The 14,751-nt window shown below is 40.0% G+C and overlaps 1 protein-coding gene across 1 annotated transcript; it reads right to left on the minus strand.

Moving 5' to 3' along the window:
• Window positions 1-2,477: 2,477 nt before the first annotated feature.
• On the minus strand, window positions 2,478-11,303 carry LOC143024350 (uncharacterized). Its single transcript, XM_076183143.1, has 4 exons — window positions 11,279-11,303; window positions 10,956-11,069; window positions 3,093-3,200; window positions 2,478-3,006 (listed from the first exon to the last, which is right to left on the minus strand). The coding sequence occupies exons 2-4, from the start codon at window positions 11,067-11,069 to the stop codon at window positions 2,545-2,547; spliced, it is 684 nt and encodes a 227-aa protein (XP_076039258.1). The 5' UTR covers window positions 11,279-11,303; the 3' UTR covers window positions 2,478-2,544.
• Between the last annotated feature and the right edge of the window lie 3,448 nt (window positions 11,304-14,751).

Genomic DNA, 14,751 nt, shown 5'->3' on the forward strand with positions numbered 1-14,751 from the left:
CACGAGCACTCCCCTTCCCTATAAATACAAAAAGGCATTTCCTGGATGTTGAGATCCACGTAGTTTTTCCTTTTTTTTTTGGAACACCAATTCTCGCCGTCCATTCGGTGAAAGGGTGTGTGTGTGTGTGTATGTATATGTATATATTATATATATATGTATATATATATATGCATATGTGTATGTATATATATATATGTGTGTATATATATATATACATATGTGTGTGTATATTATAATTTTTTCTTTATATTTTATGAAAATTTCAGAGGTATGAAAATATTATATATATGAGATATTGTCATATGTCAAGTATGTGAAAGCAAATACTATTTTCACAGTAATGGTTACAATTGAAGTAAAAAAAAAGTATTGAGCTAAAACAATAATCATATACAAGGCCGAAAATATCAATCAATATATAATTTTAAAAATGTATAAAATACAATAAAATGGCAACAATAGCTATCGCTTCGATTTTTTATTTTTTTAACCGCTCAAAAGAGGGCGTTGAAACCACAGTAATCTAGCGGTGTTTGGCATTAATTCTGGCTACATATTTTTGCTATACACCTTACGAACCCTTCCAGTGACCCAGTCTTTCTTATATAGTCTTTGCTCCAACCACCATCGTCAGCCGTGTGGACACTTCGCGGGCAGAGCCTGCGGACTTTGCCCGGTAAGGGCAAAGTCCGCCAGGCACAGCTCGACCGTGTGGACGCGGCATTACGTATTTGTGGCAGACGATGCTTTCCAACTGCAGAGGCATATAATGAAACCCTTTCCACACCAAAACCAAACACGAGAGGAAATAATTTTTTCTTAATAGACTTTCCAGGGCTAGGCGCACTGTTGAGAATGCATTTGGCATTCTCACTAGTAGGTTTAGGGTGTTTTTATCGCCAATTAGTCTATCCCCTGGGAAAATTGAAAAAGTTGTCCTTGCATGCACGGCACCGCATAACTACCTCAGACGGGATTTTGATAGCCAATACACCTCAGGAAGCTGTGGACTCAAAGGATTTTCGTAAGGGAACAATAATTCCTGGTGACTGGCGCGTAGCACCGCAGTTGTTGGAGTTGCAACGATGTGGTTCGGGATCTACCACTATTGGCAACAATATCCGTACCCAATACATGAACTACTTCAATGCAGAGGGTGCTGTGCAATGGCAGTATAGAATGGCAAATGTATAATTGTGTAGGTGCCCCTCCCCATTCCCCCAGATAACCCTCAAATCCCCGCACTCACCACCTCGGCCTCTATGCCCTGTCACACTTTTCCCTCATCCCCTCGTTGTCCACCATCACTTGTTATCAACACTCCCTCTATCACATTTACATACGAATTATGTATCAGAAATTATTGTTGATGGGACTATTGTTCATACTGTGATTTTGTACCTTATGATAAAAATTAATTCACATACACTGAATACACATTAAAAGAGTGGGACTATGAAATGCTTGTTTAACATGAACCATTGCAGTCTCCCTTAACTCAAGACACCTATTTTACATGGTAAAACTGGCCGATTTTGTATACAGGCTGTCTGAAAGTAATTGTTGGATTTCATTACCCTTATGTGAAACATATAATTGAAAATTGGTTATATACTGAGAGAGAGAATAGTAAGTACATGCGTATCTCGGAATCAGAATCATCCTCGGATACCGTTTCTGTGGTCCGATTGCTCTCGGTGCTGACATTTGACACAGCTGGCCGCACAGAATCACCATCGTTCAGGAATAACAATATGTCAAAGCACCAACTTGGGTGTATGAATTTCATCTGACCCAGCTCCTGATTTCTTCGATGTGCACATTAGCCTCAATTCTCGCCGATGTTGGTTTCCGAGGGAATCCAAATTCTTTTTTACATATTAAACACTCCTGCTTGTTGTCTGTGCCATATCCCTTATTGCTGCAGCACGTTTGTCTCTATTTCTGTAATCAAAACACCTTACATTCATGTGATTTATATATATCAAAGTTATAGTGTCTTGTCGTGACCAATATGCACTAGTACTCTGTGTGGACATGGTGTACTAATAACGTGGTAGTCAGTGGATCTGCCTGCACCTTACCTCGTGCGTTTGGCAGTGACGGAAGACCTATATCCACTACCCTCTATTGGCGCCGGGAGCGGACAGTTTGATGGTTTGCCCGCTGAAAATGCTCGTACAAGGGCAAAGCCTTCGTGCCCGACGGATACTGATCGACCGTGTGGACGTGGCTTTATAGTTTCGGGAAGGGGAAGGTGATATTTGACAGTGGTTTGAATGGTGTATATTTCTAGCAACACTTCACGAAAAATTGCAATCTATTTTATAGATTGAAATGTTCTATTTCGTCTCGAGTAAGAATTTAGAGGATTTTAGTTTACATCATTATTAGGAAAAGATGTAGCAGAACTTTTAGGATTAAGGTTCCACTCATGAAGTTTCGGGGAATAATACAAAATTATTATTTATCTTTATAGGAGTACTGGGTCAGCAGGCCCGTTTGGTGGCGTTTGAAGCGTGCAGGCAAGCTTAAGAAGTATTAGAAGGCGTAAGGAAGGGTTGTTGGGCAAATTGTTGTATACGCCGTTTTTGTAAACGTTATGGTTTTGTACTGGGTTAAGAGTGTAGTAACCACTATGTTTCTTAGCTGGGTTGACGTTTCAGCAACTGTAAGCAGGTGGGTTAAAAACGTGGTTCGGGTGGACGGTACAGTCTGTGTGACAAAGGTTTGTTGGGTGATCGACTGTGTGCGTACTTCTAATTGTGGCTGCAGGACTGGTAGAGCAGATAGAGATATCAAAGTTGTGGTTGATGGGAATAGTCTTGTTTCCATCACAGTCTGTGGAGGTGGGAATGAAGTGGTCACAAGGAGTCGAGTTCGAGTTACATGAACAGGCAACACCTGAGTATGTACCGATCTTAGGAGAGTTGGCTGTACCACAGTACTGAAGACTGTAGTAGGAACCTGAAGTGTGGTGACGACTGTGGTTGGAATTTGTACCTGGGTGCAAAGAAAAAATGAAAGAGTAACCCAAGAAGTTAATTTGGGGGTTATATTTATTGGCAATCTTAAAACCGGGAATTTACCTGACGTAAAGAGACTTCAGTAATCGTCCGAATCTGCGGTATACATCTGTGGTTATACCTGGGTGTAGCAGTAGCCAATGCGCACGAAAGGATTAGCAGAAGAAACATCTGAAAAGAAAGAACGTACGAGAGCAGTAGCGCAAGCTCTCATGTCAAAGTATATCCCAAGGTCTAAGTAAACAGGTCTAACCGCTGGAGCAGTTCTGCGCACCTTCTGACGTCTTTTGGATGCGTCCATTTTCTCTTTGTGATACACTGAAGAAAACTGTGAAACGCCAAGGAAGACAGGAACTATAATATTTTATATATTATATATATATATATTATATATCATATATATTATATATTCATATATAAAGACATGAACTATAATATTTTATATATATTTATATATATATTTTATATAATATTTGTCAGAATATAACTAATTGAGTGGAGCGGTGCGAGCGAAGGCGACGTCATTTTTGAACGACGGACCAGCTTCAACTGACAGCTATAGGACCCGCTAACCCCACTTTGAACAGCCAGGTGACGTTCACGGGCCCGCTGCGCCAACTCCCTCGAAATTCGGTCGGAAGTGGTTAGACCTTATATTCTTAGATCTTGGTATATCCCAAAGGTTCAACCAAAGTTCTCTGCGGTAAAGAACTTGAACATTCTTTGTACGAACTAATATAGACGTTATCCAAACTTTACATCTGCAACACATGCCATTCCACAAAAGTTACGTACGTTAGTTAGTATGTTCCTTGTTTTCTCTCTGAAATTACTTACTGTACTGAACTCCAGTTGTAACCATTCGCATTAGGAAAACTCTGATTCCCAGTGAAGTTGTCATAGACAGACAGACGAGCCAAAAGGTAACGGGACAGTTTGAAGTTTAGAAGCACTTATTCTCTTACGCGCTCCTCATATTAACTACCTAATTTCAGGTATAGACGATCATATTGCTCCAAACGCATGGGTTTAATATCTGGTTTATTCTAGTTAATAGTTGTTGATAAGAAAATTGCAGACAGTACAATATTGTCAGTACTCAACAATCCAAGAGTTGCTGAAAGGGTCGTTTACACAATGAAAACAATACAAAAACTCAATTCTATGGTAATATTAACAGTAATATTTTACTACTATTGATATTCCTATATATTACCTTTTCTTTGGGGGGTCCTTTTTGTGAGCTGTTTCAGTTACAACATTTGCACAATGATCCATTATAAATCAGGTCTTGAATACATGTTTTTTCTTAATGATTAATCTAAGTCTGTCTCTAATGTTTTGTCTGTTTTTTACTACAGTACTATACGTGTAGTTGGAACACTATTCTCTGAAATCACCCCTTCAAACACAATTCTGAACTGGCATCCTAATGTGAACAGAAACAATAATTCATTGCATTTGCAAACGAGCATGTCTATGCTGTAATTTTTTTTTTTTTTTTACCTGGAAATCGCATATGACATTGTCTGTAAACAACGAGTCCTCCATAAATTATACATCCTAGGTAAACCCACCTTCATTTCCAAATTCTTAACGCATAGAACGTTCAAAGTACCTATAAGAACAACTATCCTTACCGCATACCCAACATGGCGTTCCCACAGGAAACTACTTCATCACTCTTTTTACTGTATATATAGATGGGAATAAAACAAATCTCCAAAACATAACTCCTATACCCGTTGCACTGAGATCTGGCCGTTAGGGCGGAGCACTGGGAGTTCCCCTGTGGTGCCACATATAATTATTCTATAATTTCATTTTATTTTATAATTCTATTTCATAATTTTATAATGTTGCCTCATATGATTATATTATAATTTTTTGTCACACACCACCACTGAGGTAAAAATCAAAGCAATGTTTTCTATACAAAGGTTTCGTTTCTTTAAGTCTAGATATGGCATATGTGCATGAGAGAGCGACGTTGCCGCTACATCTAATCTCTGGCCCCGCCCCCCTCACACTGCATTCAGAAAACATTGCATCCACATGCACGTTCTCGCCATGGATGCCCACATGTGGCAACACCGGGAAATCTCCTAGCCCCGCCTTATCGGTCATTTCTCCTTGCGCTGACTATAGCCTGTATGTCGATGGCATAGCCAGTTCTGTTTCGAAATCCACCCAGCTCATATCATCCACCTTCTCAAAAAAGACGTAACCCGACTACACTGAAAGGCACAAGAGTACGGATTTCGTTTCTCCACCTCAGAATTAGTTGCCACGCACTTCTGAAGACGACATTGTTGTAGTTAGGAAACAGCATCTTCCTAGTAGAAGAACAAACTACTATTCCACACAAGATGGGAAGCAAATGGAACTTATACCAGGCTCCGCAAGCAATCTCCACCCTCAAGTCCTACCCCCCACTGGTCCACAAAATCCATTCATGGATCATCCAAGTCTCTGTTCACTTCATACCTGTATCCTTTTGTTGGGTGCCTCATGTAGGCATCCCTGGCAATGAAAAAGCTGAGAAAGTGATCGAGGGGCGGCTTCAATCCCTTTCGATGCTTCCACTCCACAGCCAGTAACAGAATGTTACCCAATTCGTTGCTAAACATGTGGCAAAGGCGCTGAGAACATCTAAACAAACCATCTAAAAGTTATCAAACTCCATGTGCATCTATGTTTAGCTTCATATTAATATAACTGACGGTTTGAAACAATACTGGTACGCCTAAGAGGATTCCCGTTTCACAAATTGCCATCTACTGGCAGATGCCGCAAGATAGGTTAAGGCGAAAATAACTCTTGCTGTAGGCTCCATGATTTTCAAATACTGCGAAGGTTTTTCACTGTCAACGCCTTTCGGATGCTGCAGGAAGGAGCACAAAGGTACAGTCCCCGCACACACAATAGTTTTGTTATTCACGTGTCTGGACTTATACTGTGGATTGGGAAAGAGGAGATCAGCTCCGCCGGCCGGGGCCTCCCTGTCGGTGGATTTTATTTCTGCACTGCAATGCCGCTATTGTGACGTCATGGATGCGTCACTACACCTTCCTGAACATCTACGAAGTTTTTGAGTTCACTGTGCCCACTACCTACCCATTCATAAGTGCGCCTCATGGATAATTGTGGCCCAACCTCCTTCAAGGGCCTTGAGGCTGGCCTGAAGCTGACGACAAGAAGACTGCCCACCGTTACAAAGGAGGAGCATGCCGACAGGAGACCTTTTGGTCCATAACTAGGTCGGATGCGAAATATATACATATACACACACACACACACACACACACATATATATATATATATATATATATATATATATATATATGTATATACACACACACACATATATATATATAATGATAAACAAAAATTATAACATAATAAAATAAATGCATAGGTATAGTTAGATAATAAACAGGAAAATAGTAAATAATAAACTGAGAATAATAAATGAAAATCAAGCAAATAATAATAAACAGACAATAACAAACAAACAATATCAAATAAATGGCAAGCATTACAGCATCTTGCTTAGGTGTTTATCTAAAATAATTTTAAAGGTATCTATTGAAATTGAAGTATTTCCAAAATAATTTGTAAACAGACCTAAATATTTTTTGTTTCTTCACTGTCTACCGTAGTTATCCTATTGATTGGTAGGGAATTCCAACCAGCTGAGTAAAATCGCCTCTTGGCAAACTGAATAAAACTTATAAATCGACCATAGTAGTCAGAAGGCTAATGTGATTTTAACAAAGAGTAAACACATATAAAGTGCAAATTACCTTTAGGTGTTCATTATGTACCATAGTTTTATGTGTTCTAGATAATTTGTAAATATATTTGAAATAATTCATAGCCCCTTCTTCATATCTGCCGTAAGTTAAGTACTTCTAAATGATAAATACAATCTAAAAAATATATTTCAACTTTCTCACTTTTCCCGGTAAAGGTCCTATGTAAATTTATAAATAAATGTGAACAAAACGTTTATGTACATATTTGTACATACAAATGAGTATGTGATGAAACGAGTTTTCCCGTGGGATTCCTAACCCTGGGCTTTGGAATACGAGATTCGAACGCTACTTATTACGACACGGAAATTAGTACATATTTTCATAAATCCCGTTTGGGATTATCGGCCCTTACCACTTCCAACATTTTCACCTTTTATTTCTTCTGCTCCTCGTATCTCTTGTCACTTTCCTTCCTCCTTGTATCACACATTCTTTTCCTCGTCCTTCCCTTCTCCGCATCCTCATTCCACACTATGGGCACAGTGGCGCACTTCACTTCATCAATCAAGGTCCTTCTTCCATCTAGCGCCCCATAACACACTCCTTGGATGGCAATAGGAAACCTTCAACCCCTGCTGCTAAGTTGTCTAAGCGAAAGGGATCTTAGAACCACAGTAGAACATACCCGTCTAAAATGAAGTGCTCCCCGTCCTCCAGAGCTCGAAGAACCCTCAAGTGACCTCTCGTCTCCCCACGCTCCCCAACCCTCAGCGTTCGCCCCTGGGGCCAACAACAGCAAACTTCTATTCAAAGACGACCTGTCTGTGGATATCAATCTTCTTTATCAGAGGTCAACAGAGCCTTTCATCTTGACCGACCCTATTTATCCCGCCAGCACGCGGATATTGTCGATAGTGTGGCAAGAGGAGAGTTCCTGTCCCTTTATTTTGTGGGTAATACTGTAATTACGAATATGCAACTCAACTATCTCCAACCCCACAAGTTCCCCCATTACCACAAACTCCCCCTACCACCACAAGGTTCCCCCACTACCAAAAGCTCTCCCCTACCACCACAAACACCCCCACTACCACGAAAACCTCTACCTCCACAAGCTACCCGATCACAAACTCCCCCACCACTACAGGCTACTCCCACCACTACAGGCTACTCCTACCATTACAGACTACTCCTCGCCACTACAAACCTCATCACCACAAACCATCACCACCACAAACTTCCCCATCACCACCACCACACACCTCATTACCATCACAAGCCTCCACATTACCACAAACATTCCCACAACCACCACAAACCTCCCCATCACCGCCACAAGCTCTCCCACCACCATTAGTTCCACCCTTCCCTCGCCAAAACAAACTCCCCCATCATTATAAGATACCCGACCACCATAAGCTCAACTCATAAACAGGATTCTTCCACCAACAAGTTCCCGACCACAAACTCTCATCGAACCACAAGCTCTACCCACCACAGGCTCCTTCCCACAACCACAGGCCCCCTCGCCACAACCACAGGCCCCCTCGCCACAAATACAGGCTCTTTCACCACCAACACCGACTCCCTCGCTACCACCACAAGCTCACCACAAGCTCCCCACCATCACAAACTTACTACCACCACAAGTATCCACCATCATAATCCTTCACCATCTCAAGCCCTTCACACACACCCCACCACCACCACCAATATGGGCTCTCTCACCATCGCAATTGAGGTCCCTTACTACCACAAGCTCCCCACATCACAAGGTCTACCCCACCACCACAAGCTCCCCAAATCCCTATCACAAACCTCCCCATCACTAATATAAACCTCCCGACCAAAAGCTTTCCACCACCACAAGATCCTTCACCACCCCAAGCTCCACCCTTGGAAAAAACTTCCAACACCGTAAGCTGCCTGACTACCATAACCCTCTCCCCCACCATCACAAGCTCCCAACAATTCAAGCTATCCCACCACCACAAGCTGCCCCACCACCATCACAAACTTTCCACCATTACCACCCCAAACACTCATCATTGCAAGCTTCCCCCGACATCACATACCTTCCACCACCACAAGTTCCTTCTACCGGCACATGCTCTTCCACCACTACAAGTTCCACGACAAATCTCCATTGAAGGCTCCCCAACTTCAATTACCAATGACTTACAAGATAGTCAAGACGACATACTCGCACGTCAGCCATACGTTGGTGGATAATGACTAGATATACAGGTACTGTATATGCATACAGGCAGTGCATTTGGAAACTTTGGTATTTTGTAAATTTCTGAATTTTGGCCACATGGCTATGTACTATGTCTACCACCTTTTGATGCAATAAACTGCATAAAATTCATGACCGGAAACTACTCCAATTGCCAATGTAAACCCCCCCTCACCCCGCCTCACTCTTCTCGACTGATCAATCTACACAATAGCCCAAAATACTTACATAATCTCATCTACCCTCTCCAACAACACCGACCCTACACCGAACCTCGAGCGACGGAACACCAATACCTCAATCTTTCCACAATTTTCTAAGCAAAGCTAGTTATCTAAATCATGAATAAATTTAGTAACTAAACCAACATAAGAGGTGTCCGTAAGGACAGAAGCGCCGGTAAATTACACAACCGTTACGCACTTTAGGAAAAATTAAATTTGGAGACTATATTGCCAGTCCTAAGTAAACCGTCGAGTTACCTAGGAGCACTTCGAAGGAGTAGTTTGTTTTCCTTCAACCCGTTTTCCTCCCTCCAAGTAGGAGATAGGCTTGAGCTTGAAAGCTGCAAGTACGAGAAGCCCAACTCGTGTCACTACTGTAGATTCGAGTTTAGCTTTACTCAAGAGGAAGTGGTCCAGGGTGGGAGTGCAGATGGACTGGTTTTGGAAATTTGCTCTCGTTATTCATGACGCGTGATGGGTGACGGGGCTAGGTTACATTAGGAATACATTTAGTTTTTTTTTTCTAGCCACCTCCAGGAGAGGCGGGAATTTGGAATCCCGAGTAGGGCTGCCCATTCATGTAGGCAGCTGGCGAACCGTTCCCAAATCCTCTACACGATGATTATCATCATCTATACCGCCTGCGGTGTGGGTCGTGCCCACAAATTATAGATTACCATGCGTCCTCTTACACCATCTTCGGATTATTTTATCCAATTTTTTGGGGGGGTGAGGGGGTCGTTGTTAGGGATAGAAGATTGATGCTCAAAATGTTTGTCACAGTCATTTTGAGGACCCTAGGAAGTATCTTAATTCGAAGCAATTCTGTTGGGCAGAAGTTTTTCAACTGTGGTTTTAGTTGGGGGGGGGGGTAATTTTATGGTGTATGGATGACCGAACTTACAAAGGATTACAAAGACGGAGCATGCCGACAGGAGACCTTTTGGTCCATATCTAGGTTGGATACGAAAAAAAGATAAAACAAACAAATGAATAAATAAAAACAATAATGTAAATTATAAAAAATGTATAGGTATAGTTAGATAATAAACAGGTTATATGGAGGCTAAGACTAGTTTTGGCAGCTTGTTGCTAGGAGTCCGTAGTTAGCTGTGTGCTTAAGTTGCACAAAAATTTCAATGCAGGAACAGGTTTACAAATTTAAGGGTAGATCAATACTAGTTCTGTAAATAATGTAGTTTAGTTTAATAAGTAGAGGCTTCAAGAGTAGTTTCTTGGGTCTGGGTGTCAGTTATGGTTTTAATTGCAATTTCATTCCGTCTAACTGTACTAGTTAGAAACTGGGTTATGACAGAAAACGAGGTGAAAGTTACGGTTTCTGTGAATACTGTAGTCTGGGGTACACAAGTTGTCTGAACTGTAACAATTGTGGTAGGTACAGGTACAAAGTGGCTGGAGACAACGAATTCAGTGGAGAGAACGAGTCTTGGCACAGTTACGGTTGATGTTGCAGCATTTCCGGCAACTACGAATGTATGCGTGACTAGGTTGACTTGGGTAACGTGGCTAGTTTCCACTACGCGTTGGAGTAGGGTACTCAAACGTGTAGTTACTAATGTTGACGGAACAAGACGTGTCTGGAGAACAGTTGTAACAGGTACCTGGAACAGTTTACCTCGTTATGCAAATGTCTGTATACATACAGACAACGCAAACTATGTTGAATCTACCCGTTACTTACTCTTTGAGTCTGGAAGATGGTAACTGTTGTAGTCTGTGGCGGACATTGTGGCAAGGAGATGTAGGAGGAGTTTGTAAAAGCCACCAAGAGAGAAATGATTGCAAACTTGTTCATCTGCAACAAAAGTAAAGTTTAAGTACAGGTGTACGACTTTCAAGTTCAGTTCCACGAGGTTAAGCAAAATGCTATTTAAATGTTCGTCGGAGTCATATGAAATTAGAATGAAGCCTTATAAATTCTTTGACGTTATGCATTTACTCCACCCGCAGGGCAGTCGAGAATATTGTATACTTCAAAATTTGCAGAACTGAGCTTAATCTTACCTTTCCTTTTGGCTTCCACTGTAGTACTGCACACCTCCTCCTCTTCGCCCCACGACGAAAACGCGCTCACCTTTTCAGTGGATTGACAAACAAGCTGGTTTCTTTGGAATTCTTTGATTGATTGGTTATACCGAGAGAGCGAAATAAACAGTGCACTTGTAACTGACGATTCATAATTTGACATAGTTTGAAAGGGAGGGGCCAAAGTTGAGAAGATGCCAAAGACTTTATCATTTATTTCTATTCAATTAATCAGAGCAATGTATAGTTACATCAAATACGGTGAATAATTGGCTGTGCCATTCGTTCAACAGATGATTTGGTAAATTCCATTAAACTATGGATCATACCAATTATAGTATTCTATAATTTGCTGTTAGCCAGACTCATCTTCCCTTCGTGTGGCTCACCACTTCTACACTGACGGCTCTCTACAGGGATTACAAAGGGATTACAAATGAGGAGCATGCCGACAGGAGACCTTTTGGTCCATAACTAAGTCGGATGCGAAAAAATAGTAATGATATATAGATAAATAAATACAAATTATGATAATATAAATAACAATAAAGTAAACAAATAAATGCATAATTAAATAATAAACAAACAGGTAAATAGTAAATAATAATAAATTGACATATAACTAATAATAAATGAAAATCAAGCAAATGATAATAAACAAACAGACAAATAATAACAAATAAATAAACAGATAATATCAAATAAATGACGGTCATTACAGCATCTTGCTTAGGTGTTTATCGAAACGAATTCTTAAAGCTTCAAACTGAACTACATTGCAATGCCTCTGCAGGAAGTTTGTTCCATTCATTAACTACACGGTTGGCGAGGTTGTTTCTACCCACTTTCAAATTAAATCTATTTCCTGACAGTTTGAGACCATTATTTTTTGTCGGATTCTTATTCAGTGTGAAAATTTTGTCACTTTTGATGTTGTCAATTCCCTTTAGCTTAAAGACCTGTATCAAGTCACCTCTGAGTCCACGCTTTTTTAGGGAAAACAGATTCATTTGTTTTAGTCGATTTTCTAATGATTTATTTTTTATATTTGTAATCAGTTTTGTGGCTCGCCATTGTATTTTTTCCAATCTGTCAATGTCTTTAATGAGATTCGGTGACCATACAGAAACAGCATATTCCAAATGAGAGATGGACTATTGAAGTCAAAAGATCGCGCAGTCAGTCCTAGAATCTTATTTGCTTTCTCAGAGGCTGAATTACACTGCTTAGATAATTTGAGATCGTTACTGATAATTACGCCTAGATCCCTTTCACTATCCACTTTTGTTAACGAATTTCAAAATAACTTCTAATCGTACTAACTGTTATTTTTACCAATGTGCGTTACCACGCATTTACTTGTGTTAAATTTCATTAGCCACTTTTCAGACCATTCCTGTAGTTTATCTAAATCTTCTTGAATATCTAATTGGTTTAAGTGATCATTTGCCATTCCGCACAATTTTGTATCATCAGCAAATTTGGAGACAATAGATTTTAGTCCGTGGTCTATATAATTTATATATACTATGAATAGAAAGAGCCCAGAAACGGAACCCTGAAGATCTCCACACGTAACATTTTTCCATCTTGGAGTTTTCCATTAAAAACAACTCTCTATTTTCGATCATTCAACCAATTACTAGTCCAACTTAATAGGCTACTAATTCCGTGTTAAGCTAATTTAGTAAGTAGTCTTTCGTGGGGGACGGTATCAAAAGCTTTTCCAAGTCTAGATATAATAAATCTGTATTGTTTCTTTTGTCATAATTCGAGATGACTGTGTTGTAGAATTCCAATAAGTCATGCAAGAACGTTTCCACATCTGCCTTTCATACCTGTTTTACTTGTCTTTCTTCACTCATTCTTTCCATGTGTCCAATCCATCCCAATACTCTTTAATCAACCCTATCTCCCAACTCCTTTTCCAACCCCGTTCTCCTCCTCACCTCCTCATTTCTCATTCTATCCAGCCTAGTAACCCCTGCCATACTTCTCAGAAACCTCATCTCAAACACATTCAGTCTCCTTCTCTCTTCCTCTCTTATGTTCCATATTTCTGCCCCATACAGTGCTGTTGGCGCAATCACTCCTTCATACAATCTCCTCTTAGCATCCATTCCCAGATATCTATTTCTTATTAAACTTTTTAATCCACCAAGGCATTTGCTCTCTTCTCTCAATCTACATTCTACCTCCACCCCCACTCCTCCCTTTCCTGCCACATTCGCACCCAAGTATCTAACACTATCCACTTCCTCCAGTCGCTCTCCCTTAATGCTCACTTCCAGTCTGCTGCCACTTTCACCCATTGTACATCTCATCACCTTACTTTTACCCACATTTATCTTCAACTTTCATCTTTCACACACTCTCCCAAACTCTGTCACCAACTTCCTCAATCCCTCCTCTGATCCTGCTACAAGCGCAGTGTCGTCAGCAAACAACAACTGGCTTATCTCCCACTTTTCTCCATTTTCTTTAACAATCTCCAACCCCTGAACAGCCAGGGCAACATAACACATCCCTGACGAAGTCCCACCTTTACCTCAAACCACTCACTTTCTCCATTTTTAATCCTGACACATGCTCTACTACTCTCGTAAAAACTCCTGACAACTCCTAAAAGCTTTCCTTCTATCCCGTATATCTGCAAAACCTCCCATACTGCCTTCCTGTCTATCCTGTTATAAGCCTTTTCCAGATCTATATAAGCTCCCCCCCCAAAAAAAAAAAAAAAAAAAATCCTTACCCTTTCCTATAGCTTTTTCAAATATCTGTCTTACCACATATATCTGATCTACGCAACCTCTACCTGTACTAAATCCACATTGTTCATCACCAATTACTCCCTCTGTTCCTCTCCTAATTCTCTCAATCAAGATCCTCCCTTAAGCCTTCCCTTGTAGAGTGAAACTATACAGGCACTCCTCCAGTCCTCTGGCACTCCACCCTCTCTTAAACAAACATTAAATAACCTTACCAGCCAGTCCACCATCACTGTACCTCCTTTTTTTTTTTTAAACATTCTGCATGGCATCCATCCAGACCAGGTGCCTTACCTGCTCTCATCATTTCAACAGTTGCCTTCACTTCATCCTTCCTTATTTCTCTTCCATTTTCCTCATTCATCACGGTCATTTTCTTAACACTTCCCACTGCAATTATCGTTACCTTCCTATCCTCCTTCACATAATAACAATAATTATAACAATAATAATAATAATAATAATAATAATAATAATAATAATAATAATAATAATAATAATAATAATAATAATAATAATAATAATAATAATAATAATAATAATGATAATAGTAATAATGATAATGATAATGATAATAATAATGATAATAATAATAACAATAATGATAATAATAATAATAGTAATAACACCAACAACAACAATAATAATAATAATAATAATGATAATAATAATAATAATAATAAT

Source organism: Oratosquilla oratoria, chromosome 4, assembly GCF_046742065.1.
Source record: "Oratosquilla oratoria isolate Oo_2021 chromosome 4, ASM4674206v1, whole genome shotgun sequence".
Lineage (NCBI taxonomy): Eukaryota > Metazoa > Arthropoda > Malacostraca > Stomatopoda > Squillidae > Oratosquilla > Oratosquilla oratoria.